Here is a 27,246-nt window from a genome sequence, read left to right on the forward strand (position 1 = left end):
GTCAAGCAATTAGATTTATGTAGTTCCAGGGCTGCGGTATGCAAGCAGTGCTGCAAAAAATCAATTAAACTTTCTCTAAAAATGGCAACGTTGTTCACTATACCGTAAAGCAGTACAAATTGCTAATGTTTTTTAATTTTTGTAAATTATTGTATTAAATTTACTAGATTACATGAAATTGCATTTTATTGCTTAAAAAAGTATATCTGGGGAGATACAACAAAGTAAACTTTCTTTGCAAGTGATGTCAAAAAACTGCTTGCAACGAACTTTAGCAAAGTGTGGCATCGCCGTGCAAATTTGAATAAATCAAGCGCGGCAATTTCAAATTAGAAATTCTGTTCAAAATAAATTTGTCTTCTATCTTTTGGGAATAATAATGTTTATTAGAACTACGCAAATACACAAATTTTAATAACTTTTTAAACACACGAAATTGGGTGTCGACAACAAAACAAAATGACAAAGAGTGTGTGAGGGAAAACAATTGAAATCCAAAAATGGTAGCAACTTACAACTACTCGAAAATATATAGTATTTCATTAAAAAATACAATCGAAAGAAAGTCAGTAAAATGGAATTCTTGATGCTGTGCTTCTTGGCAGTTGCTTCAACTACTCAACGGTCACGGATTTGGCCAAATTACGCGGACAATCGACATCGCAGCCACGCAAAACCGCAATGTGATAGGACAACAGTTGCAAGGGAATGACCGTTAATATGCCCTGCAGACAGTCCACAGTGCGCGGTATTTGCAGCGAACGTGTGGAGAATGCCATCGTCTCCTCGTCACCCTCCTCGCAGATGAGTATTGGACGTCCCTTCCTCGATGTCACCTGTTGCAAGGCATTCATGCACTTAATGTAAACCGGATCACGCAGCACAATCATCAGCACCGGCATCTCATCATCCACCAGAGCCAGGGGACCATGTTTCAACTCGCCAGCCAAGATGCCCTCACTGTGCATATAGGTCAGCTCCTTCACCTTCAATGCGCCCTCCAAGCAGGTGGCAAAATTGAAGCCACGTCCCATGATCAACAGCGATTTGTGCTTATACAGTTCCTTGGCCAGCTCCTGCACTTGGCTGTTCAGTTGCAGCACAGTGCGAATGTGCTGATCCAGCTGCGCCAAGCCAGCGATGATCTCCTGACGTCGTTGCTGCAGTGACAAACGATCCTCGGACATGACCAAAGCGAACATCACAAGCGAAATGAATTGTGAGGTGTACGCTTTAGTGGAGGCGACGCCAATCTCTGGTCCGGCATTGATGTGCACACCGCAGTGGGATTCACGACAGATGCTGCTGCCCACGGTGTTGGTGATGCCCACAATCAATGCTCCACGTTGCTTGCAATAACGCAAAGCCATCAAAGTGTCCGCCGTCTCGCCGGATTGCGAGATGAAGAAGCAAACATCATCGCGATAAATGGGCGTATTGCGATCGAGGAAATCCGAAGCCAACTCGACCATCACGGGCAGTTCGGTGAGCTCCTCGAGCAGCTGTCGAGTGGCCACTGCGCTGTGATACGAAGTGCCACAAGCGATGAGCATGAGACGCCTGCAACGTTTGATCTCCGGGATATATTCCTTGATCCCGCCGAGGACAACTGATTGGGTATCGAAGCGGACGCGTCCACGCATCGTATTGACCACGGATTCGGGCTGCTCGAAGATCTCCTTGAGCATGAAGTAATCGTAGTTGCCCTTCATGATCTGCTGTATCTCCATCTTCAGTGTAATGATCTCCCTGGCATGCGGATCATCTGAGGATTTGTTCAAGCGATGTATGCTGAGTGTGCCATCGCGTTTCACGGCCGCCACATCGTCATCCTCCAGGTAGATGACACGATTCGTGTGCTCAATCACCGCCGAGGCATCCGATGCGAAGAAATACTCGACTTCCTTATGCTCCAACGGCTGAAACTCGGCGCTAACTTCGCCACTTCCACCCGGCAGCACATGGAACTGTTGCTGGCCATGTGGACGATGCGCCTTGGTGTAGAGTATGGGCACATGATCGGTGGCCAGCTTAGTCTTGGCCTTGATGCCCACGAGTAGCGGAGAACCACGACGCGAGGCAACGCATTCCCCAGGGAAATGTTTGGACTTCAAAGCGATAGCAAAAGCGCCTTCCAGCTGCTGGATTGCTTGCTCGACAAGCTCCCCGAAGCTATAGCCGGGATGCGATTGCCACAGATGATGCACCAGCTTGGCAATCACTTCAGTGTCCGTATCGGACTCAAAGATGTAGCCACGTTTCTCCAGCAGCGTCTTCACATCCTTGTAGTTGGTAATGATGCCATTGTGGACAACCACAAAGGAGTTCTCCACATCGGAGCGTTGGGGATGCGAGTTGACCTCGCTGGGCACACCGTGTGTGGCCCATCGGGTGTGTGCAATGCCAATGTGTACGTCCACGGGCTGCGAGTAATCCTCACCTTGACACACCTCGGCTATCGCATCCTCGAGGATTTTCACTTTTCCGGTGCGTTTCACTAGCAGAATATCGTCGACTTCGTTGGGTGCATCGATGGCCAGGCCCGTGGAGTCGTAGCCACGGTACTCGAGACGCTTCAGACCCTGGACGAGCAGTTCTAAAATCTGCTGACGCGATTTGGGCGTCAAATAGTTGAGATAAGCAAAGATGCCGCACATGATGTTAGAGATGAAGATTTCTTATTTGCTTTACTTTGGGCCACGTCGACGTTGTGCAAACTGCGGCTATGGCAATATAAATGCGAAATATTCACTTTTTTTCTCGCGAGTGATAAATTGGTGCCCAGCACTCACATACACTCATACACGCACACCCAGGAAATTCTTACACACGCGCACACTAATCAAAAAACGCTGAAAAAGACAGCTGATTGCGACGTGCGCAATGTAAACAAAAGTTGATGCAATGCAATTTGCTTGGTGTGTGGCACGTCAGCGTTTGCCGATTGGTTGCCGCTGTTGCATTGGCTGTGCTTTGGTTCTTTGTGTGCGTGTCTCTTCATTTAATATTAAGCGTTGCGGTGCAGCGAGAGATAAGCAAAACATTTTTTGGAAATAAAACAAACAAGTTCATGGTGATGGGCTGCGCAGCGTTGCCACAGTTGGGTTACTGTAGGCGTTGCGATGTGAATGGTCTTTTATATTCTACGTTAAGTGTGACCAGAACAGTATTTTGTATATCTCAATATTCACACGTATGTCGCTACTTAAATTTATCTAACAATTAAAGCATATTAACCATTATTTATGATTAAAAACATGAATATGTGTATTTAAATACATATGAATATAAACATTTAACAGTTGTAAAACGCAGTCAGCAATTTTTTTCGTTTAAAAGAAATTGCTTGTAGTGCTGGGAAAATAGAAAAAACTAGAAAAATCATTAGTAATTCAAAAAGTAGCGCCCTCAAAAATGTCACTGGGAAGCATGCCATCATCACAAGTATCAGTGTTACCCTCCTATCCATCTCACCCATTGCGGAAGCGGTATATTTTGCATGTTTTGCCTTGACAAACGGTATATTTTAAATTAGAACTTGCGGTCACGCTCTTTTCGACCGCGACGGGTAAAAAACCACATGTCTTGCTCGGTATCCGAGATTTTATTATGAAATAATGCTGCAAAGTGCTGTTAAAACATAAACAAGTGCTTAACGTGTTAACTAGTAACTGATTACTATTGCAATTTGTGACAATCTGTGCGAATTAATTGCATTCGAGCTTATTCGTAACCAACAAAAAAAACGTTCGTTCTTACCTACCAGCCCACCAGCGCGTGAGTGAGCGAGCAAGCGATAGCGAGTGAGTGTGAGTGCGAAGAGTACGAAAACCGCAAAGCAAAGCATACGAGAAATAAAAACAACAACAACACAACAGCAGCAACAACACCAACAGCAACGCGACTAACCAACGCATACGTGAAACGTTAGCAAAGCAAAGAGCAAATCAAAAAAAAAAAACTCGGTGAATTGTGTATCAATTTTTTTGTTCTTGCTCTCGTGTGTTGTTTTTCGTATATATACATATAATTGTGATTTAGATTCGTGGTGCGTAATTTTTTGTTTATATACCATAAATATATATAATTAAATGTGCATGCGTGTGTGTGTATGTGCGAGTGTATGCGTGTGCGTAAAAGTCATTTGTTGAAATTTGAGCTTGAGAATAGTGAGTGCAGCAGGCAGCGCTGTCTGCTGAGGCTGCTGCTTCTGCTGGCTGCACAAAACAGCTGTTCGCTGCGCCAGGGATGCACACGATGCAAGCGTTGTTATGTTGCATAACCACGCTACGCCGCATTTGTTGTTGTTTCCCTTAACCAGTTTAATAATTGCTTCTACCTGTTTAGCAAATGTAGCCAGCATTCATTCATATTGCAGGCTATCTCATCAAGTTGATAATTTTTTTTGTTGGGGGTATTGCGTCGCATTCAAATTTGAGCAGTTGTAGTGTGGCCATTTTTTGAGACGAGTTGGCAGCACCGCCACTAAGCGCTTGTTGCTTTTTGGTCTGCTGCTTCGTACTAGTGTGGGGGGCATTTGTAGCTACAACAACTGGTGCTGCTCTGCTGCTGCTTGCTTCGCCGCCGCGCCTTAACCTCACTTGTGGTGGCTGCATAATATTATACTTCAGTTTTTTAGTTGCTATACTCGCCACACTCACTATCAATTTATTGTGCTTCATTAGAGGCGTTTATAATGCACCGTTTGCTGTGTGCATAGTGACAACAACAAATCAACAAATATTATTAAACGAAAAAGAGCGTGCAAATCGGGGGATATCGAAATATTATACAAATATTGTTATATACGCGATATTTTGTGGCACGGGGCAGAAAGGGGGACGAAGGCGAATACTATGGCACATTGCTAGTGCATAAAATGTAAGCCGAATGCAGTTTTTTGTTATTGCTCTTCTTTAAAAGGTCGAGGTGCAAAAAGTTGTCTGGCATTAAAAGTGTGTGTGTGTGTGTATGTAAAAACAATAACAACAACTTGCATCTTGTGACTTACAACATTGGTCTTTCTGTCTCTTTGCAGTTACTCGTTGCATACGCTCGTTTTTGTATTATTTTGTGTGGCAAGGAAGCACCAAAGAGTTTCCCCATCCAACAAACCCGCAACGTGCAACGCAGAGGAGGCGCGACAATCTGGAGTAGCGGCAACTTGAGTTGCCTGCTCGAGCAAGAACAACAACAACCCAACTAGCAAACGAAACAAGGCTAGCGAAGATGTCAAGCAGCAAGGTGGATGCCTCAGCTGCCACAGCTGCTGTTGCTGCCCCAACTGCTGCCGCTGCCACCGCCGCCGCTGCTGCTGCTGCTGCCGCTGCCACTGCATCGTATGCCAATGTTGTGCAGAATTTGGACAGCAAGAAGCAAGCGGCCGTTGACAATAAGGAGAATCAACCGAATTTGAAGACATTGAAATCATGGAGCGAGGAAACTGCTGCAGCCGAAGCTGCCACTGCCGCTGCTGAAGATGCCCCCAATGTGGGCGAGAAACGTGCGGCTGCTGGTGGCGATAACACCGCGGAGAATTCATCGGAAATGGACGATAACAATGACTTTTTGCCGGTGCTCTCGCATCATCGACGCGATCGCAAAAAGGCCCGCAAGGATAAAACGATCACTGGTCGTGAATCGTATCGCGACAAGCAGCAGCAGCAACAACAGCAACAACAACATCAGCAATCAGGTGCCGGAAATGGAGCCAGTGGCTCGGGTCCAGGACAGGGACAAAAGCAACGTCGTGGCGGTGATGGCGAGGGACGAAAACAAAGCGTTCGTTCGCGTCCCGGCCGCGGCAACAGTCCACGCAAAAATCCTGCCCCATCCGGTGGCAACAACAAGAACCACAAGGAACGCAAGTCTGATGATACCTCACCCAGCGCCAGTCTCGAGGCAGCCACAAGCAGCGGCAACGAAGCCAAGTCCGACACTGATCCTCAATCAGCGGCCCCTGCTGGAGCCTCGACTGCAGCAGCAGCCGGCGGAGCAGCAGCACCGCAGCCAAAGCGCTTTGTAGCAGCGCCACCGCCAAAGGTTAACGCTTGGAAGGTGAGTGATTGTATATATCTATTTCATTTATAAGGGAAGAGCGGGAATAGTCCAACAATTAATTAGTGGAATTGGAAATCCTCCATACAAATATCACAAATATAAAGTTTTCCCCGTTTTGCCAGATTCTCAAATTACAATAAACAACAAATGAATTAAAGTTAACAATGCATGGTTTATAGTCGTGTCATGATTATGATAGGTTGTAAATACATAATTATACAGCGACAATTTAGTCTATTGCTAAGTAATTTTATTGATTTCGAATATAAGTCGGAGTAACTCATTAAAAAATAGTGAGATTTAACGTAAAAATAGCTAAACAGGCAACGCTGAATGAAACACGTTTGTTTTCAGTGTGAATAGGGAAAGCAATCGTTATCGATAAGTTATCGCAGTCAAGCTGAAACACGTTTCTTATGCGCACTTTGGATAGGCCAACAAAGATTTTCGTATGACGAAATGTTGTGGACTAGGCGACGATGTTGTTTTTGTTTTGTTTGTTTGTTGATCTGCTGTCTGTTGTTGGTAAACAAATGTGCGTAGAATGGCGTATACGCAACAAATGCCACAAAGCATAACAGCTGATAAACACAAGTGCACAAGGCAGACGACGACAACAACAATGTAGGGAGGGGAAAACACGTTATATTGTTTTTTATAATCATAACAAATGACTACTGTGATTTCTTTTGTTTGTTATCTGTTTTTTTCGACTGCATTCCCATAGTGAATACAATTTATTGCTTCTGTTGCATTCGCATTGCATAATATTTGAATAGAAACAATTAGTCAAAACAAAGCGAAAGGCAGACACAAAAAGAATTAACAAACAAACGAATTATTTGTTGGCATTTATTTTGCTGTAGTTCGTTTTGTTATTCTATTTTATTTTTTGGGTTGGTATTATGCAATACAAGAGAGAGAAAGAGAGAGAGAGAATAAATGAAGCCATCGTCACCGGCGAAAAAGTTCACCTAAAACACGCCCACAACAACAACAAGAAGAAGAACAACCACCACAAGGAAAACAACAACAACAAGAACATCATCAATCGGTTGTTGTCTTTTGCTCTTTGCGTTCACATTCGGCGATTGTTTATTACGCCTTTTGCTCTCATTACGCGATTAAATTCGCGTCTATGTTTTCGATCTGTATTCGTCTCGAAATTAATTGGATTTTCGCGTTGTTGATGTTATTTTCTGATGTTCTCTTCCACATTTATCATCGCACACACAGCGATGAGAGGAAAAAGTAAAATTGTACAGTTAAAAATAAATGTCAAGGTCAGCAGAGACAGCGGCAGCGCTCACTGTGTCTGCCGCTACCGCTGCCTCTGTCGACAGCGACGTCAACGTCAGCATTTGCCGTTAGTTCCACGTTGTGGTTGTTGTTGTTTATCAAAAACGAAATCGAGAGGAAAAAGCAAACAGCAATTTGTGTGTGTAAAAGAATAAGTAATGAAAGTGCAGACTGAAAAGTAGAAGCAAAAAAGCATCTTGAGAGGTGTGGCACATTTGAAGATAAAACATTTTTCCATTTTGAAGTGAATTATCCTTATCTCTTTTTCAATTTGATGTACAGTTTCTCCAAATATCCCAATTGGGAGTTGTTGACAAATTGTTTAAGCTTCCCTCGCATGGCCTACATTATGCAAATTAGACTAATTAGGCAGCAAGAAGAAGCTTCTTTCGAAATTCAATTTGCGCTGTTGCCGAGGTGAACAGCTGCAATAACAACAACAACAATGATAATAAAATCAACTCTCGCTTTTAGCTTCCGTTTGTTATTGTTTTTGCCTGTCTGTGGTCTGGTTGTCTGTTGTCACACAAGTTTCGACTTGTCTGTTCTTGTCTCTGTTTTTAACTACCACAGTCGACGTCGTCGCTGCACCGCAACGCAGCGAATTGTAGCGCAGTCCCACATCGCAGCGAAGTCGCAGCGAATTCAAATCCAGTTGACGTGTGACTTTTCAGACGTTCGCAACGTGCGCGACAAAGAAATTTACTACTATTTATGTTTTGTGTACCTAGTCATTTAATAATTTCGGAACCTGCAAAATAAAACAACTTAATATTTCTATACTTGATAAATGAAATGAGATAACGAAGAGCATTTAGAACCTACGAAAGTCCGTTAGCAGCACGTGTCTTTTGATTGTGGTAAACTCACCACACTTGCTGTGCTGTGGTGAGTTCTGAATTCGCCGTGTTGTGCCGCGAATAACAAATGGAAATTAGAATGTTCGACTGCCGCGAAATATAAACGTGGAATCTTAAACCCGATATTGCATACGTATAAACATATTCACATACATATACAAACACACATGCATTGTATGTATGTACATATGTGCTGTACAAGTACTTGTTGATATCAACAACGTGTTACTCTCCCCATCTCTTTCGCTCTCACTCTCTCGTTGCTGCTCTGCCGGTTCTCGTGTTGTTTTCATACTCATTACGAATTTCATACCGTGGCAGTACCTTGCTTTGACTGAGTTGTATTTTGTGTTGCGTTGTATGTGTGAGTGTATATGGTAATAAAGAACGGCCATAAATCTGGGAGCGATTACGACAACACAACGCGTAATAATAATAACACTTGCGACAAGAATAACCAGATACAACAACACAAACATGAAAACGAAAGTAAATATGCAATCAACTTAACTGTTTACGAATTAAGCTAACTTTTATTAGTCACTTCAGTGGGCAGTCATTAGATTATAACTTGACGCCAACCAGAAATCCATATATAGAATTTCCACTTTATTTTTAGAAAATTCCCAATTGAATTGAGTTCAAATGTATGAACGTTAATCCTTAATCCTCTACAAATGCAAAGTAGAATTTAGTTATAAATTGTGTTCTCATAAACGGCATCCAGTTCGTTTCTAATAGATATTCTCCACTAGGCAATGGAAGTTTAACCATCGATGGTGTTACATGAAGCTTCTTCATAAAAAACGTACCCTAAGAAAAGGTGTAAATAAGTTAAATTGCTAAAAATAATTCAATTAAATTAACTTGCATTGTAAGGACACTTTTGAAACAGGTTTGTAACATCTTTTGTTAATGTATATAATAAATTTATGTAGGGAATATTTCGCTTTCGCTGATATTCACACCAATCGAAGGTTATGTTTATTAGCCATGGCTTGTATCCATTTGCTTTTTTCAATACTTTTGTGTTAATATAAAATACATCTATTGGATCCAAAATAGTTACATTTAAATCAAAAGTGATCATATTTCGTTTAAGAACTCGTAACCGACACTCCTGAACCTTAACCAATGATTTATTTAGACAATCACAGATTACGTTTGTAAATTTTAAGGTGGACGCATTCTACAAAAATATATTTTTAAAACAATTGGTACTTTTTAAAATCGAAGGATCTCACCAAACATGTTAAGATCACTAAAACTAGAGCCACGGTGAATAATTTCAGTTTTCATTTAATAATTCATTCAGAATATAGTGATTTAATTGTCTGATGAGTTGCTATTACATTTTATAAATAACAATGGTTCCATATTAATTCGTCTAGAGCCTATGGGGCATAAATTATAAACATATTATACGGTTCATTAATAAGAAAACTATTTATGAAACAATCTTCTCTAACTAAATGACAAAAAAAAAATAATATTTGTTTTATAAATATTTTATTTTTGAGGTTTTAAAGTTTTCTGCTTTAATCCTCCTCAAATGCAAAGTAGAATTTAGTTACAAATTGTGTTCTCATTAACGGCATCCAGTTAGTTTCTAATAGATATTCTCCGCTCGGCAATGGAAGTTTAATCATCGATGGTGTTACATGAAGATTCTTCATGAAAATCGTACCCTATGAGAAGGTATAAATAAGTTAAATTGCTAAAAATAATTCAATTAAATTTACTTACATTGTAAGGACAGTTTTGAAAAAGGTTTGTAACACCTTTTGTTAATCTATACAGTAAATTAATATAGGGAATATTGCGCTTTCGCATATATTCACACCCATCAAAAGTTATGTTCATTAGAAATGGCTTGTATCCATTTGCCTTTTTCAAGACTTGTGTATTAATGTAGAAATCATCTATTGGATGCAAAATAGTTGCATTTAAATTGAAAGTAATCATATTTCGTCTGAAAACTCGTAAACGGCACTCCTCAAATTGAACCAATGATTTATTGAGAGACTCACAGATTACGTTTGTGAATTTCAGGGTGGATGCATTCTGCAAAAATATAATTATATTTAAACAATGGTAGTTTTTTCTTACATATGAATGATCTCACAAGTCCTGATGAAAGTAATAATGGAAGAGCCACGGTGAATAATTTCAGTCGGAGATTCATGATGGTCGTCGGTAAACTATTTCCATTTAATAATTCATTCAGAATATAGTGATTTATTTGTCTGGTCTGATAATAATCCATCTTGAGCCTACGGGCATAAATTATAAACATATTATACGGTTCATTAATAAGTAAACTATTTGAGAATCAATCTTCTCTAACTAAATGACAAAAAATATTATATTTGTTTTATAAATATTTCATTTTCGAGGTTTTCTGCTTTAATCCTCCTCAAATGCAATGTACAATTTAGTTACAAATTGTGTTCTCATAAACGGCATCCAGTTAGTTTCTAATAGATATTCTCCGCTCGGCAATGGAAGTTTAATCATCGATGGTGCTACATGAAGATTCTTTATGAAAATCGTACCCTATGAAAAGGTATAGTTTGTTTAATTGTTAGCTAATTAGTTATTCAATTACATTAACTTACATTGTATGGGCAGTTATAATAAAAGTTTGTAGCATCCTTTGTTATGCTATATATTAGATTTATATAGGGATTGTTGCGCTTTCGCTGATACTCACACCAATCAAAGGTTGTGTTTATTAGCCATGGCTTGTATCCATTTGCTTTTTTCAAAACTTTTGTGTTAATATAAAATACATCTATGGGATGCAAAATAGTTGCATTTAAATCAAAAGTGATCATATTTCGTTTAAGAACGCGCAAGCGACACTCCTGAACCTTAACCAGTGATTTATTTAGACTCTCGCAGATTACATTTGTAAATTTCAAGGTAGACGCATTCTACAAAAATGTATTTTTAAAACAATCGTGAATTCTTACAATCGAAGGATCTCACCAAATATGTTAAAAGCACTAAAGAAAGAGCCACGGTGAATAATTTAACTCGGATGTTCATGATGGTCGACAGTAAACTATTTGGATTTCATATTCGTTTAGAATGGTGTTTTAGATTTCTGATGAGTGGCAAATACATTTTATAAGCTACAATTATTCGATAATAATTAATCTATATTAAATAGGGTATACATTAAAAACATTAGACGAACTATAAATAAGTCAATTATGTGGTGGAAATTGCTCAATATCACAATGACAATAACAAATTTATTTGTTTTGGTAAATACTTTATTTTCAAAGAATTTAGATATTCAGCTTTAATCTTCTACAAATGCAAAGTAGAATTTAGTTATAAATTGTGTTCTCATAAACGGCATCCAGTTAGTTTCTAATAGATATTCTCCGCTTGGCAATGGAAGTTTAATCATCGATGGTGTTATATGAAGATTTTTCATAAAAATCGTACCCTATGATGAAGACGTTTTATTAGATCAATTGTTGACAATTATTGAATTACATCAACTTACGTAGAAGGGACACTTTTGAAAAAGGTTTGTAGCATCTTTTGTTAATGTATATATTAAATTAATGTAGGGAATATTTCGCTTTCGCTGATACTCACACCAATCAAAAGTTATGTTCATTAGAAATGGCTTGTATCCATTTGCTTTCTTCAAGACTTGTGTATTAACGTAGACAACATTTACTGGATGCAAAATCGTTGCATTTAAATTGAAAGTAATCATATTTCGTCTGAAAACTCGTAAACGGCACTCCTCAAATTGAACCAATGATTTATTGAGAGACTCACAGATTACGTTCGTGAATTTCAGGGTGGATGCATTCTGCAAAAATATAATTATATTTAAACAATTATAATTTTTTTTTTACATATGAATGATCTCACAAATCCTGATGAAAGTAATAATGGTAGAGCCGCAGCGAGAAATTTTAGTCGTAGGTTCATGATGGTCGTCGGTAAACTATCTTCATTTAATAAATCATTCAGAATATAGTGATTTAATTGTCTGATGAGTTGCTATACATTACGTATAAATAACAATAGTTCGATAATATTCCATTTATAGCCTATGGGACATAAATTATAAACATATTAGACCGAACATTAAGAAGTCATCTATTTGTCAAATATTGTACACTATCGAAATGACAATAACAAATTTATTTGTTTTGGTAAATACTTTATTTTCGTAGAGTTTAAATGTTCAGCTCAATCCTCTACAAATGCAAAGTAGAATTTAGTTATAAATTGTGTTCTCATAAACGGCATCCAGTTCGTTTCTAATAGATATTCTCCACTAGGCAATGGAAGTTTAATCATCGATGGTGTTATATGAAGATTCTTCATGAAAATCGTACCCTATGAGGTATAAATAAGTTAAATTGCTAAAAATAATTCAATTAAATTAACTTGCATTGTAAGGACACTTTTGAAAAAGGTTTGTAACATCTTTTGTTAATGTATATATTAAATTTATGTAGGGAATATTGCGCTTTCGCATATATTCACACCCATCAAAAGTTATGTTCATTAGAAATGGCTTGTATCCATTTGCCTTTTTCAAGACTTGTGTATTAACGTAGACAACATTTACTGGATGCAAAATAGTTGCATTTAAATTGAAAGTGATCATATTTCGTCTGAAAACTCGTAACCGACACTCCTCAAATTGAACCAATGATTTATTTAGAGACTGACAGATTACGTTCGTGAATTTCAGGGTGGATGCATTCTGGAACAAAATGATTATATTTAAACAATTATAGCTTTTTTTTACATGTGAATGATCTCACAAATCCTGATGAAACTAATAATGGAAGAGCCGCAGCAAATAATTTTAGTCGTAGGTTCATGATGGTCGACGGTAAACTACATATTTTCGTTTTTAATTCGTTTAGAATGGTATTTGAGTTGTCTAATGAGTTGCTGTTGCACTTTATGAATAATCTCGATTCGATAATAATTCATCTAGATCAAATTGGGTATAAATTAATAACGTATTAGACTTATTTGTCGAATATTGATCACCAACGAAATCACAAATACATTTACTTTGCCTGGACAGATTACATTATTGAATTTTAGTATTGAGAAGCTAGTCGAACGGACATGTTTAAACTTAATACTTTTAGGAATTATATAATCGATAATCTTTTTAATAAATAGTTTTGTTGAATGCTGTAAATTGAAATTGGAAATTCGTTAGATTTCTAAGTGGTGATTTAAAAAATGTAAAATCAACTAATTAAATGGCAAAGTTTTTAAAAACAAGTAAGAAAGTTACAGTCGAGTGTGCTCGACTGTGAGATACCCGCTACCCATTTTTAATAAAGGCAAAATATTGCGGTATTATTTTCAAAATATACCGAAATACTAAAAATATACCAAATACATCATTCAAAGTATACCATAGACGGCACAATGTATCAGATTGTCGGCCAAAGCAACTAAGAGCCCTAGTAAGTAAGCGTTTTTGCCCATACAAAAGTATTTCTTTAATAACTTCGCAACAAAATTTTCAGGAATCATAACTACTATAGTAATTATTGTATATACCAAAATTCAACAACTCTAGCTTTAAAATTACGCTTGTTATTTGATTTTGTTTGATTTGCGGGGGCGGAAGTGGGCGTGGCAAAAATTTGAAACAAACTTGATCTGCGTGCAAACATAACAAATGCTGTCGAAAAAAAATTATAGCTCTATCTCTAATAGTCTCTGAGATGCAGTGTTTCATACGGACAGACGGACATGGCTATATCGTCTCAGCTGTTGACGCTGATCAAGAATATATATACTTTATAGGGTCAGAGATGCCTCCTTTCACCTGTGACATACATTTCCTGCCGGCACAAAGTCATAATACCCTTCTACCCTATGGGTAGCGGTTATAAAAATACAGTAGAATATTGACAATTGGTCATTTAAAATAATGACATCATTTCGAATAAATTAAAGCTAAAATTAGTTTTAATTTTGATATTAATGGCACATTATTTATGTGTAAGAGATAATAGAACGTATTACTAATTTTATCACAGTTGAATTCACTGGATGTGCTCTTCTTTGTTGAAATTGTTCTTATGCATTTCGTTTGTGGAATTTTCTTTCTTCTCGATCATTATTTCTTAAGCATTCACGTCATTGGCATTCATAAAATTTTCCTTGTTTTGTCTTTTCCTGGATCTTAAGACTGCAGATGAGAATTAAGAAATCCTATATACTATGTGTATATTAGACGAAATGCGTAAAAAATCTGATATAACGTATTGCGTATATCTTTTGTTGCATTATATAACGTCGTGGTATTCCTAGCAAAGCTGCATTATCTCAGGTCATTAATCCCTGTTCTGATAACGATTGTTATATGAATTTATTGTACAAGTACATAGTAAATATTGATTTAATGTGAATGAAATTAAATTGAATAATGAACTTACGTAATTTCAGTAATTTTGTAATAGTTGTAGTAGTTGACATGCTTTACTAACTACACCAATTAAATATAGCCAATATTAAATGGATACTTGAAATAAATACTATAATAATGTACTTTAACTTATCATTTGATCGGTTGTCTGTTCACTAAGTATATAAACCAGATTGTCATCGGATCTAGACAGCTGTGATGCATGAAATAGTTTACTATTATAGATAAGATTGTATTACTTTACAAACATTTCAAATTCTCATAAATATCGCTGCGTAGTTTTGTGGCTTTATGTAGATAAAAAGGCAACAAAGAATATAAAATATTCATTGAAAATTCCTATTATATGAATGCACATCAAAATGTTTGCACTTTTGGTGTTATGTTGTCAAGTCATCAGTTGTAATTATCGTTCGAATTTGAATTAATTACACTGTTAATTGCACAAATTATTAACACCTTTCTGTTAAAAACTGAAGCATATTTACAATTGTGTTAACTGAGAATCATTCATTTCCCTAGAGAACGGCGATAACAACTTGGTTTGCTTTGGTTCTTGCCTTGAGATAGGCAAGGTACGCAGTTGGGTGTGTTTATAAAGACCCCCGCAACAAAACATAAACAACTTACTTATACTTACCCTCCCACACACACACAAACATACCCACACACCCTCATTACCCCCACTCTGAAGCACTTTGGAGTCGTCGCCTTCAGTTGGCTCCATTTGGTCATTGTTGTTGTCATTGTAATTGCGTTTAATCCAATAAAAATACTAAAAATAGCTAAAAGTAAAATGAAAAATACTCATAAATTTGTTTACGCTCAAGTATTGACCTCTTTGTACCCTGTACTCGGAGTTTCAAAAAGGAGTATGCAACTTTTTAAAGATAAAAGTATTTATCTTGAAAATATACTATATAAAAATACTAAAGATATGATAAAATACTAAACAAGCACTGTATTTTTGTACTTAAATTTAAGTAAGAGGTATGTTTCAGTCTTTTTTTTTTGTAAATAGCAATTGTGTTCATTAGTTGTCGGCATTCTTATTTGCCATTTAATTGATAAGGCATGTTTTGTACTCTTTGAAGCCGTTGCTCGGGCTGTGCGAGCATGTTTGCAATTCAGTTGAAAAACCTGCTTAGCTGGTCAGGGGCCAAGCCCCCCCTCGCAGCCAGTAAGTCGGGAGGTATGTAAAGTCTCGAGTCGTTGATTTGATTATGAGCACGTTGTCTTGAACTCGCAGTTGTTGTTGTTGTTCTTGCTCAAATTCTGCTTAGTTACGAGTATTTTTTTATTTTACATAACGACTTTTGCGGCCGGCATCGTCATCTTTTGCCCGCATTGCAATCTATTTCAATTTTCTGAAACGTAGAAAGACTCAACTGGTGTGATTACGGACAGAAGAGAGAGAGAGAGAGAGAGAAGCCGTAGCAGGGGAGTACGGCAAATAGACTAAAAAGTACGAAAAGAGAATGTGGGTCTTTTTGCACGTTTTTTGCGACTTTTTATTTACTTTTTATACGATTTCATTTGCAAGACAAGACCTGCCTCGGGTTCGCACCCGATGTTCTTGATTCTAATGTCAAGCGAAAAAAGCCGTCGACGTTGACTGCAAAACTTTGACTGCGGCTGCTCTGCTAACTATTGGGGGGACATTTAAAAATGTTATTTTGCTTGGGATTCGCCTCAGTTGTCTTTTAGCGATCGTTCGTTGTGGAACTAAACAAATGAATAGAACTGAGAACTGAAAAATTCCAATTCCAATAGATTTATCTATTCTGTGACTCCAAAGTGTTACAACAACAACAGCAAACGCAACTTTATTGCGTATTACTATTTGCAATCCAAGTGAATAAATCGAGAGGCAAGTTCAAGTTTTGGTTTGCAAAAAAATATTCTCAAGGTTCTTTCGATTTGATTCGTGACTTGTGATGAGTTTATAGAAATGTAAATCGACTTGTTATATGTTAAATGCATACATTCTCTTATATGATTAATGGGTTAGCGAGTGTTTTTGCTATGCAAATGATGTGAAAGCCTTTGCTAATGGACTACTGCCTGAAACTCTTAAAATAACTTTGTTGTTTTGTCAAGATACTAAAGACCCCGCTGGATTAAATCAGCCTATACTATAGGACGGCGTTATCATGAGTAATATTTAGTCTAGATAAACACAGAACCTTTATTGTCGTAAAAAGGTCTTTATATTATAAATACAGTTTAAGTGAATGATTCACCTGTTTTATGCCCTTGAGGAATGTTTTCAAAAACTAGATCAATTTTATTTTTAATTTTGTAAAATATATCATTCAATACGTTTTGTCATATATCGAAAATTTGTCTTTAGTTTGTGCCTAAATTTACAAAGAAGCATATCTAAGATATTCCTAGGATAGTTCAATCTATACTATAGATTCAGATACTTGCATTTTCTTCGTTCAACAGTTCTCACTGTACTTTATTCAATTGATGACCTTGTATTATCACAATGACTATGTAGCTTAATGATTCCTCTAATCTGACTAAAATTGTATTTTATTTTTAAACATTTTATGGCAAATACGTCAGCTATAGGTAGGCGGCGATTGTCATGAAACAGATAAGAGGGCAATAAATAAATTTGCTTTTATTTAACGTAACTACATAAATACTATAGTTACATGAATCAACATCACGCCCAACTCACGTGTCTACACTACAAAGGGAAAATTGTTTGCATTCCCGTAGACTTTCGTTTCGAGTGGAAAATTACTGACCCTGATACCCTTAATTTGCTGTTATGATTCATCATCGTACACCACGTTGTCAAGGGAAGTCCTGCAGAGTGCAATTTTAGGGTTCTATTTTTTCCTAGGAATTGAATACAATTGGAAGTTGGACGTTCATTCTGAAAATGATTACGTGATGTTTGTCGCATGAGAATTTGTTGTTCTTGACAAAAGGAAACTGCGAAAAGAAGCAAAGGCGAAAACACATGTAAATAAATTAAAATTTCATACACATTTAAAATGAGAAAAACAAAATAATAAAAATACAACGCGCACAACTCGTTTTGAGTATGCAACACTTGCTCTCTTTTGCTCAGTGGCTTCTCTCCCAAACTCGCTTCTCTCTCTCACACTCACTCTCAGTCTCTTGCATGGCGAGTTTTTCCAACCACCCGCGGCTGCTGCTGCAGCGTCTGTGGCCTACGTGCCGAAAATCACATGTTGTTTGTTTTGCTGTTTTTCACATTACAGTTACAGTTACAGCATGTTTATGTTTATGTTTATTAGCGTTTTGTTTGCGTTTCGCATTAATATGCAATGCTATACATATCTTCAAAACAACACCTTAATTTAAACAGCCAAGCACACGAAAATACGGTAGTTATTCGATAGGATAAATCGTGTATGATAAAAACAAAAAAGAAGGCAAAGACTACGTGCAGTAGTCAGCACATACACATAAAACAAAACCTGTATATGGATACAGGGTGTCTCATGCTCTGTGCGCTGTGTCTCTGCACGCTGCCTTGGCCCGGCAAATTGCGTCGCCGCTCCTCTCTCATCATTGTGTTTTGCTCTCTCTCGCTTTGGTTCGTTGTGTGTCTTATGCGCGCAACCGGCGCATCGGCTGTTTTTTGTTTTTATTTTGAAATGAATTTTTTATGTACTCTCTTTGTTGTTGCTTTGTGTTAAACCAGTTGTTGTTGTTGTTGTCGCTGTTGGCTGTGGCCCTCTTTGTGCCGCGTTGTTGTTTTCATCTTTGCTGTGCTCGTTTCTGCTCACGTAGTCAACGCGTGCACAGCAAGCAATCGTCGGCAGAGCAACGACAACAACGACGAGTTATTATCGTTGGCTTGGCTGCGATGGTCGAGCACAGAATTCAACGAGCAGTTAAAGAGAACGCACGCGTTTTTACAAAGTGCTCCAGTAAAAGCTATAAATAAACTCAGCCATTTGTTTAAACAATTTGTGAGAGTGAGACAAGGCAAAAAGCATGAAAAAGATCGCCAACAACAAACACAAGAAACTGTGAAACAGCAAAACAAACAACAAAAGTGTGAGAGTGTGTATGTGTGTGTGTGTGGTGCGATAAGATTACAAGAATAACAGAAACTAAAAACATTTTACGAGTTGCCTTTTGCGATTGATAATTAATTGGCAAGAACAGCGTGTTGTTTAATTTTAACTTGAGGTAATTTCACTTTTCACTTCAATCTGGTATACACATTATTTATAGTACGAAAAGTGGGTTAGGGACACTCCCTCTCTTAACCAAAGACTGGAGAAGTCTTTGTCCCTTGTTGTGGTTGATGTTGTTGTGGCGCATTATTTTCTAGGTTATGTTGAAGTTGGAAGCGAGCAAACTCCTAGAACTACAAAAGAACAAGTTGAATTGATTTTCCAGTCGGGACTATGTGACGCATACTTAATTTTCAAATTGCTTAGTAGTTGTAAATGAACATAAATTAATTTTGCTATCTTGTTATTCCCATGCAGATATCAACAAAACAAGTGGGCAGCCCAAAAGCTGGCACATCGCCATTGGACAAACGCGTCTTGCAGCCAAAGACGCAACAACAGCAACAGCAACCTAAACAGACTGTCAGCAACAACAATAATAATCAAAACGCACAGCATAGCAATACCAGCAATCCTAGCAACAAAAAGACACAACAACAACAACAACAGCAGCAGCAGACAGCAACACAGACAGCAATAAAAGCCACAACTGCCGCAGCAGCAGCAACAGCAGCCACAACAACAGCAGCAGCAGCAACAAAAAGCGACGCCGCTTCAGCAAACGGTGAGTAAAATACTCTCAGTTCTTTCTTTCTTTCGCTCTCTCTCTCTCTCTCTCGCTCTTTGAGTATTGCTATCTCTGTCTGTCGGCGCAACTGCGTCGAACATGATGTGATTGGCCTGATTCTTACTAATTCCTAAACTTTCCATTGCCCTCCACATACACACAGTTGATGCAACTAATGCGGATGCGCTTGCCAGCTCAGTGGTAAAGGACAAAAAGAAGGTCAATCAAAAGGTAAGCATTGCATGATGAAATCCATTCTTGCATCCTTTTTCTACATTATTCTTTCATTTCTCTGCCATCTGCAGGCCAGCGACTTTAGCAACGTTGGTGAGTGGCCAACGCTTATTGGCGGCGTTTCGGGCAGTGGCAAAGCCACCGTTAACGAGACCAAGCGCAGCTCGACAAAGAGACAGCCAGCGGCCAAGGGTGCAGCAACTGCAGCAACAGTCGCCACAACAGGAGCAGCAGCAGCAGCAACAGTAGCAGCTTCAGCTAACGAAGTTAGTGCCGAGTCAAACGTTGCAGCCGCATCAGCAGCAGCAACAACAGTTGCAACTGCCACCAGCAGCAGCAATAGCAGCAGCAGCAACAACAATAGCCAAGGCGGCAGCAACGTTGCCACAGCCAGCACGAGTCATGATGCCAAAAGCCAGCGAGAAGGCGAGCAATCTGCTGGCAGCACAACTGTCCCAGCTCCTGGCCCCATTGCCGGCTCAGCTGCCATTAACAAGAAGATACCCAAGCACAAGTGGCGTCCACTGCCAATCGATCTGGCCAAGTCTAGCCGCCCCAAGCCCATTGGCGGTCGCTCCAATCGTCGCTATGCCGACGATGCCTACGACCAGCGTCGTCCGCCGCGCACTTACCACGAGCCACGTGTCGCACGTGGTGCAGGAGGTGCCGGTGGAGATGCCACCGCAGCCGGTGGAGCAGCCACAGAATCGTCGCGGCCACATGGCGGCGGCCGTTATGCGTACAACACACGCACATCGGCTGCTGCGTCCGAGCGCGTGGATTCCTGGCGTAGCAGCGGCCCCAGTGCCGCAGGCTACGATGACCAGCGCACGGGGGCAGCAGCAGAAGGAGGAAGTGGGGCAACGGGTGCCGGGACAACAGCGTCAGGGGGCGGTGTGCGCGGTCCACGCCGATTCCGGACGCCGTATCGCGGCGGTCGGCAAGGGCGCGGTGGATTCACAAGACCGGGACCAGGTCGTCCAACTAATCGCATACCACGCCATCTGTTAGCTTCCGGCGAGTACGTCAACTATTTGCCGGCGGACGCAGCCGGCGCAGATTCATCGCAATCCTATGTGCTCATGGGCACACACTACTTTGGCAACATGCCCGCTGCGTACATTGAAATGGACGCTGCCAGCGTCAAGGAGGCCATCAAGAAGCAAGTGTAAGTACCCGAAGAGTCCTTCCCCATGTGTGATAGTAGTTATAATCTATATTGTAAATAAGTGTGGATGTCATGTTTAAATATACAGTGCACGCTCGATGCATAAAATTGAAGAAATGTGGTTCTAAGATGAGTAATGTTTGTATTCTTATACTATATACTGATATTGATTATATTGTATACCGATTACTGATTATGTATACTATTAGTTATGTATACTGAAAATTCCTAATGTATCTGTTACTATATAATGATTGTTAGGCATACTGAAGATTCCTAATGTATCTGTTACTATATAATGAGTGTTAACTCACTTTTTAGTGTTTCACTCTTTAAAGCCTGCACTGTATATTTCATTTGTTCTATGTTCTCAATCTTCCCGATATTAACTTTACGTTTGCTCGCCCAATTTTTCTTTGCCCCACAGTGAATACTATTTCAGCGCCGATAATCTTAATGGCGACTTCTTTTTGCGACGCAAAATGGATCCCGAGGGCTATATACCAGTCACACTGATCGCCTCGTTCCATCGCGTCTTGGCACTCACCACAGACGTTGCCCTTATTGTGACCGCCATCAAGGACTCGGACAAGCTGGAACTGTTCGAGGGCTACAAAGTGCGCACCAAAACGGAGCCCACCATTTGGCCCATCAGCGATGTCACCGATGAGCATGGTCACACCTTGGCCGAGCAGCTGCAATTGCAGCAAAAGGCCAAAGCTGAACAACAGTTGTTGCAACAGCAGCAGCAGCAACAGCAACCGGACCAAGAACAAAAGCCAGAAAAGCAGACTGAATCGAAAACAACAGAGGCTGTGGCAGCAGCAGTGTCCAAGGAGGATGATGTGGAGCAGCAGCAGGCAACGCCACCAGCAGCTATACTCACCGCTGGCATGGCAACAAAGCCACTGAGCAGCATACCTCCGCCGCCGGTGCCAAGGAATTCACAGAATCTGGTGCCCAAGATGTTGCTGGAGAAACAGCAGCGACCAACCATATCGGGTATGAATCCGGTGAATGCCATTAGTGCGCTGACACAGCGTGTGGAGGGACAGAAGGCGGGTGCTGCTGCCGAGCTGGCCGATCATCTGAGCGGTCTGGCCGAGAGTGTGAAGCCAAAGAGCAGCTCGACGCCAGAGAAACAACTCAGGGCAGCTCAGGGCGCTGCACCATCGGGAGGAGGGGCAACTACTAATAAGGCTGGTGTTGGTGATGGGGTAGCAGCTGCTTTGGTGGCGGAGCCTGAGGGCATGTGGAAAGAGGTAAAGAGACGCTCCAAAACAAACGCTTTAAAAGAAAACGCTACTACTAAATCAATCAGCAACAACATCGACAACAACACGTCCACCACGTCAACACAACAACAACAACAACAAACGCTTTCACAAACGCTCAACAAAAATAACAACAATAATAATAGTAACAACAACAACAACAACAATGTTAAAAATGTCAAGTCCAACAACAACACCGTCACCGCAAACGCCACCTCGTCCACATCCACCACAAAGTCCTCGTCCTCGTCAACCACGAACAAAACCACCACAACCACCTCCACCACGCCCTCGTCCGCATCTGCATCAGCATCCGCATCCAACGCCTCATCAACAGCAATCATCACGAACAACACGTCCACAACCACCGCAAATGCCTCTGTCACAAATGCCACAAACAACAACAACAACAACAATAAGAACAATAATAAGAACTTAAAATCATCTGGCAACAACGCTGCTTACACGACCAACTCCCAATCCTCCTCCAAAACAGCTGCTGCTTCGTCATCCGCTCAGTGCCATGCCGAAAAGGAAGAACTAGACTTTCAATTTGACGAGGAGCTAATGGACCCCATACCCGCCACCGGACGCATCAATAACTTCACCGAAAACTTCTCCGACGACGATGAATCCGATTACGAATTCGCCGATCGTGACATCAACAAGCTGCTCATTGTCGCCCAGGTGGGACGAGCCCCCAAGCACGAGGGCTACGATCGCACCGCTGACTTCACCTCACGCACCAAAATCACTCAGGATCTGGAGAACATTATCAACGACGGTTTGGCCAACTACGAGGAGGACTTGTGGACCACCACAAACATTGTGCCCGATTATCGCACCGTCAATGTCATCTCCCAGGCGGACTTTGAGAAGCTAGCCGGTGGCAAGCGGCCGGGAGCACAGCTCCTGCAACAGCAGCCACCTCCGCCACCGCCCAGTTATGTCGATGATCCCGAGCACGATGCTGACGATACGCTTTTGGGTGACACAACACTCAATTCAACCTTGAATTCCACATTGAAATCACGACGTGCTCGCTTCTATGCTGCACCCAATTCACATTCGATTGATCCGCGCACGCCAAGGAAGCGCAAGTTGCGTCACACTGCCAATCCGCCAGTGGAGGCTCACGTCGGCTGGCTGCTGGATACGGTGGAGCATCGTCCGCGCACCACATCGATGGGCTCGTCGGCTGGCACCTCGCCAACAACGTCGTCGTATGGCTCGTTTGGTTCGTCGGTGCCGCAATCGCTGCCCGTTTTCCAGCATCCATCGCATGCGCTGCTCAAGGAGAACAACTTTACGCAACAGGCGTATCACAAGTATCATTCACGCTGCCTGAAGGAGCGTCGTCGCTTGGGCTATGGACAATCGCAGGAGATGAATACGTTGTATCGCTTCTGGTCCTTCTTCCTGCGCGAGAACTTCAACAAGAGCATGTACAATGAATTCCGAACGCTGGCGCTCGACGATGCGGGCAACGGGTTCCGTTATGGCCTCGAGTGCCTCTTCCGCTTCTTCTCGTATGGCTTGGAGAAAAAGTTCCGACCCAATGTGTATCAGGACTTCCAGGACGAGACCATTAACGACTACGAAACAGGTAAGCTAAAGTCTTAAGAGAGTTGTCTAAAGAGTATTCTAAATCAAATCATTTTTTGCTCTAGGTCAATTGTATGGCCTCGAGAAGTTCTGGGCCTTCCTCAAGTACTACAAGAACGGTGAGAAATTGGAGGTGCAACCCAAGTTGGCCGAATATCTGAAGAGCTTCAAGAACATTGAAGACTTCCGCGTTGTGGAGCCCGAGATCAATGAGATGCTCCAGGGTGTTGGCAGCCTGAATCCAGGTCGTGTTCTCAACAGACATCGCAGTGTGTCCGAGAGCGATGGCACCGCTGTCATCACCTCTGGTGGTCGTCGTCTTAACACCACAATCACCAATCGCAGCGATTACGTGGGTCGTCTCCTACAGCAGCAACAGCAACAGCAGCAACAACAACAGCAGCAGCAGCAACACTATCAGCATCAATACGGCGGCTATCAGCAACAGAATCGTCGTCGCACTGGCTCCTTTGGCAGCAGCACAGTACGCATACGCAGTGGTTCCCTCGGCAATAAGCCACAGGTGGCCAATCGCAATTATCAGCAGGGATCACAGCATGAGTTGCGCCGCGGCGGCAGCAACTCTGGCCTGGCGCCACACAAGCGTCAGCAGCAGCAGCAACAGCAGCACAAAGGCAAGCCACAGCCGGCGGCTCAAATTGGAGCGCAGCTAAGTGCAGCACGTGCCTCCAACTCGGCGGCAGTCACAGCAGCAGCTTCGACATCAGCAGCAGGAGCAGCATCGACATCAGCGGCAGCAGCAACAACAACAGCAACATCGTCGTCGTCGCAACAGAAGTAATTTTGTTAACGCAACCAGAAGATTGGTTTTAGATTACTTTATATGACTCTTACGATTAGCATAGGGCGATTTGGAGTAGCATGTCCAATAGCTCTTCTCTCTTTTGTTTATTCATATTATTCTTTAGTAGTATTCGAGTCAAGCGATATGTGGGGAGATCCGTTAGCGTTAGCCTAATTAAGTTAATATTTTGAAATTTTGTTTATATATTGCAATTGCCCCTAGCGTTGGTTTTGTAGTTACGATTAATTGTTTCCGTTGTTTTTCTCCTCGACTTCTTTTACTTTATTATTTCACTTTCACTTAAAAATCTAACTGAAAACAATTTCTTATGAAATGCTCAATGTTGTTAGCACACACACAAAAACCACAAGCAGCTCAGAACAGCAGCAACAACAACATCCCAAACTATATAGGCAGACTATGGGTCTGTACCCAGTGCCAATTCATTCGATTCAGTTACATTTTGTCTGCTTTCAAATATTATATTAATATTATTTTGCTATTTATCCGAATATATTTTATATATTTTCTATACAACAACATTAACAACAACAAAAAGAATGAAACAAGAAGCAAATTTCCTATAATAAAGCAGCGTCAATAATTGAACGTAATGCCATGAACTGTTGTACTATATACATAACGATAACATACATAAACATATAACGATAACGATAAACATAAAGATAAAGATAACGATTTAAAAATAACCCTATTATAATTACAACCAAAACGACAAGGTAAACGAAATTAATATACAGAAACCAAATGATCTTTTGTACATTAAATGCAAGCGCAAAAGTACATTCAATCTATATATACATATATTCATATATAGAGACATATATACATATACGTATATCCACTTATATATATATATATATATCGTGTGTGGCATTGGCGCAATTGTAATGTTATGTTATTTAAGAGAGGCAGGCGATTGTTAAAACCTTATAACCTAGATCGAGGCATGCGGCGCGCCAACTGTCAGCGAATTTTATTTTTAAGCATTTACAATTTGAAACGAAATGCAAAAACTCAAAAACATTGAAGCAAAAAGAAAAACACACAATTGCTATGAATATGACATCCATTGACAATTTTTCAAAATGGGCGTCTGTACTTTTCCTTAGCATTGCACACTGCCTCACTTTTTCAACCCCCCTCCCCTCTTGGCCAGCCCAGCCCAGCCCACATAATAAACTCCTCCGAGCCCAGTTCAATTGGCTAACCGATTCAGCAGCATTTAACAAACAAGTTCATGTCCAAAATCGAAAATCCTTTATTTTATTCTTAAGTTATTGCACTTGTTACATTAATTTGAAATACAAGAAAAATTCTGGAAAAAAAAACTATTAAAACTATTTGAAAAAAAAAATGTCAAATCCAAAAAAAGTTTAAAACTTTCGAAAATAAAAAGCAAAAAAAAAAGATGCATACGAAACAAAAACAAAAATTTATATATAAATATAAATAAATACAAAAAGGAAATGTGTTTTGCATAGCTATTAGAATTAGTTTTAAAGATATGTGAGAAATCAAACGTAAGCTTACTACTGATAATTACCTATATACGATATACATATGACTACAAATTCGTGAAAAAACCTAAACGACAAATATCCATGATGATGTGTAGTTTGGAAAACTGTTGATCATAATGATGATGATAATGGGCTGCAAATATAGAAAAACAAAACCAATACATTTATATCGATGCCAATAAGCGAATCGAACTAACTGAAAAGAAAACTATATCCAAAATAAGATAATCCGAAATCCATTAGCTCTCCTTTGGTTTAAATGCTTCGCGCATCGTAAACGATAAGCAACCAAAAAAAAAAAAAAAAAAGAAAAAAGTGCAAACAATGTCATTACATAAATATTTTGTGTAATTAATATATATTTTTTTTAACATTAGTTATTTGTAAATATTTTTTCTGCTTTTAAATTGTCGCCCAATTCTTCCTAACTGTAAACACACACACACACATACACATATACACTCACAAACACGTATACTACACACAGCAATATAGAGAGCTTACCAATTATACATTTTTCAATCATCGATTTATATTGACTACATTTCTAAATACAAAAACAAACACAACAAAAATTTGGCTGTTGCATAATTTAAATAGTCTAATTATTTGCGGTCAACAAATAGATTTTTCGTTTATCAATGATCATATTGAAAGTGCGTATGTTGAGTTTTGTTTAATTTTCATCGGATAATTATTATTAACTTAATCGACACCCGCACATACACACACACACACACACATACATATGCTCGCTTGTTAGTGTGTGTGTTTCCTTTAAGTTTTCAATTTTTATAAAGTATACATATTAAACTTAATCTATGATACCTTTATATACAACAAAAACAAACAACTACGAAATGATGCAAAAGTAAAATGAAAAGTTAAGAAAAATCTAATAATTAATTTTGTAAGCTACTTAAATGAAAATACGAGTAAAGATGCAAAACAAAAAAACAGAAGAAAATAAAACGAAAAAAGATTAATGTGAAAAACGTGATAGTTTAAACCATAAAGATTAATATTTACTACTATTATTATATGAATAATTAATTATAAAGCATAAAACAAAACAAAAAAATTTATAAACTAACGTAACAAAAAAAGTATAAAAATTTTTTTAAAATTAAAAAAAAATGTTAAAAATAATTG

General features: G+C 39.6%; 2 protein-coding genes across 4 annotated transcripts; one reads left to right on the forward strand and one right to left on the reverse strand.

Annotated features, from left to right (window-relative positions):
- Nucleotides 1-365: 365 nt before the first annotated feature.
- On the reverse strand, nucleotides 366-3,084 carry LOC117575017 (glutamine--fructose-6-phosphate aminotransferase [isomerizing] 1). The gene has a single exon (XM_034259096.2). It carries the CDS (start codon nucleotides 2,655-2,657, stop codon nucleotides 615-617), a length of 2,043 nt encoding a protein of 680 aa, XP_034114987.1. The 5' UTR covers nucleotides 2,658-3,084; the 3' UTR covers nucleotides 366-614.
- A 466-nt stretch (nucleotides 3,085-3,550) lies between these two features.
- LOC117576172 (la-related protein 1) lies at nucleotides 3,551-25,928 on the forward strand. 3 transcript variants are annotated; one of them, XM_034260757.2, is made up of 7 exons: nucleotides 3,551-4,048; nucleotides 5,039-6,057; nucleotides 19,155-19,461; nucleotides 19,628-19,695; nucleotides 19,770-20,866; nucleotides 21,294-22,128; nucleotides 22,637-22,834. In XM_034260757.2, exons 2-7 carry the CDS (start codon nucleotides 5,230-5,232, stop codon nucleotides 22,682-22,684), a joined length of 3,183 nt encoding a protein of 1,060 aa, XP_034116648.1. In that variant the 5' UTR covers nucleotides 3,551-4,048; nucleotides 5,039-5,229; the 3' UTR covers nucleotides 22,685-22,834. The 3 variants fall into 3 exon arrangements, with proteins under 3 accessions (XP_034116648.1, XP_034116645.1, XP_034116647.1); XM_034260754.2 differs by adding an exon at nucleotides 23,811-25,928 and having other exon boundaries at nucleotides 3,553-4,048; nucleotides 21,294-23,746; XM_034260756.2 differs by lacking the exons at nucleotides 3,551-4,048; nucleotides 5,039-6,057 and adding exons at nucleotides 8,596-8,708; nucleotides 23,811-25,928 and having other exon boundaries at nucleotides 21,294-23,746.
- Nucleotides 25,929-27,246: the final 1,318 nt, after the last annotated feature.

Source organism: Drosophila albomicans, chromosome 2R (genome assembly GCF_009650485.2).
Source record: "Drosophila albomicans strain 15112-1751.03 chromosome 2R, ASM965048v2, whole genome shotgun sequence".
Lineage (NCBI taxonomy): Eukaryota > Metazoa > Arthropoda > Insecta > Diptera > Drosophilidae > Drosophila > Drosophila albomicans.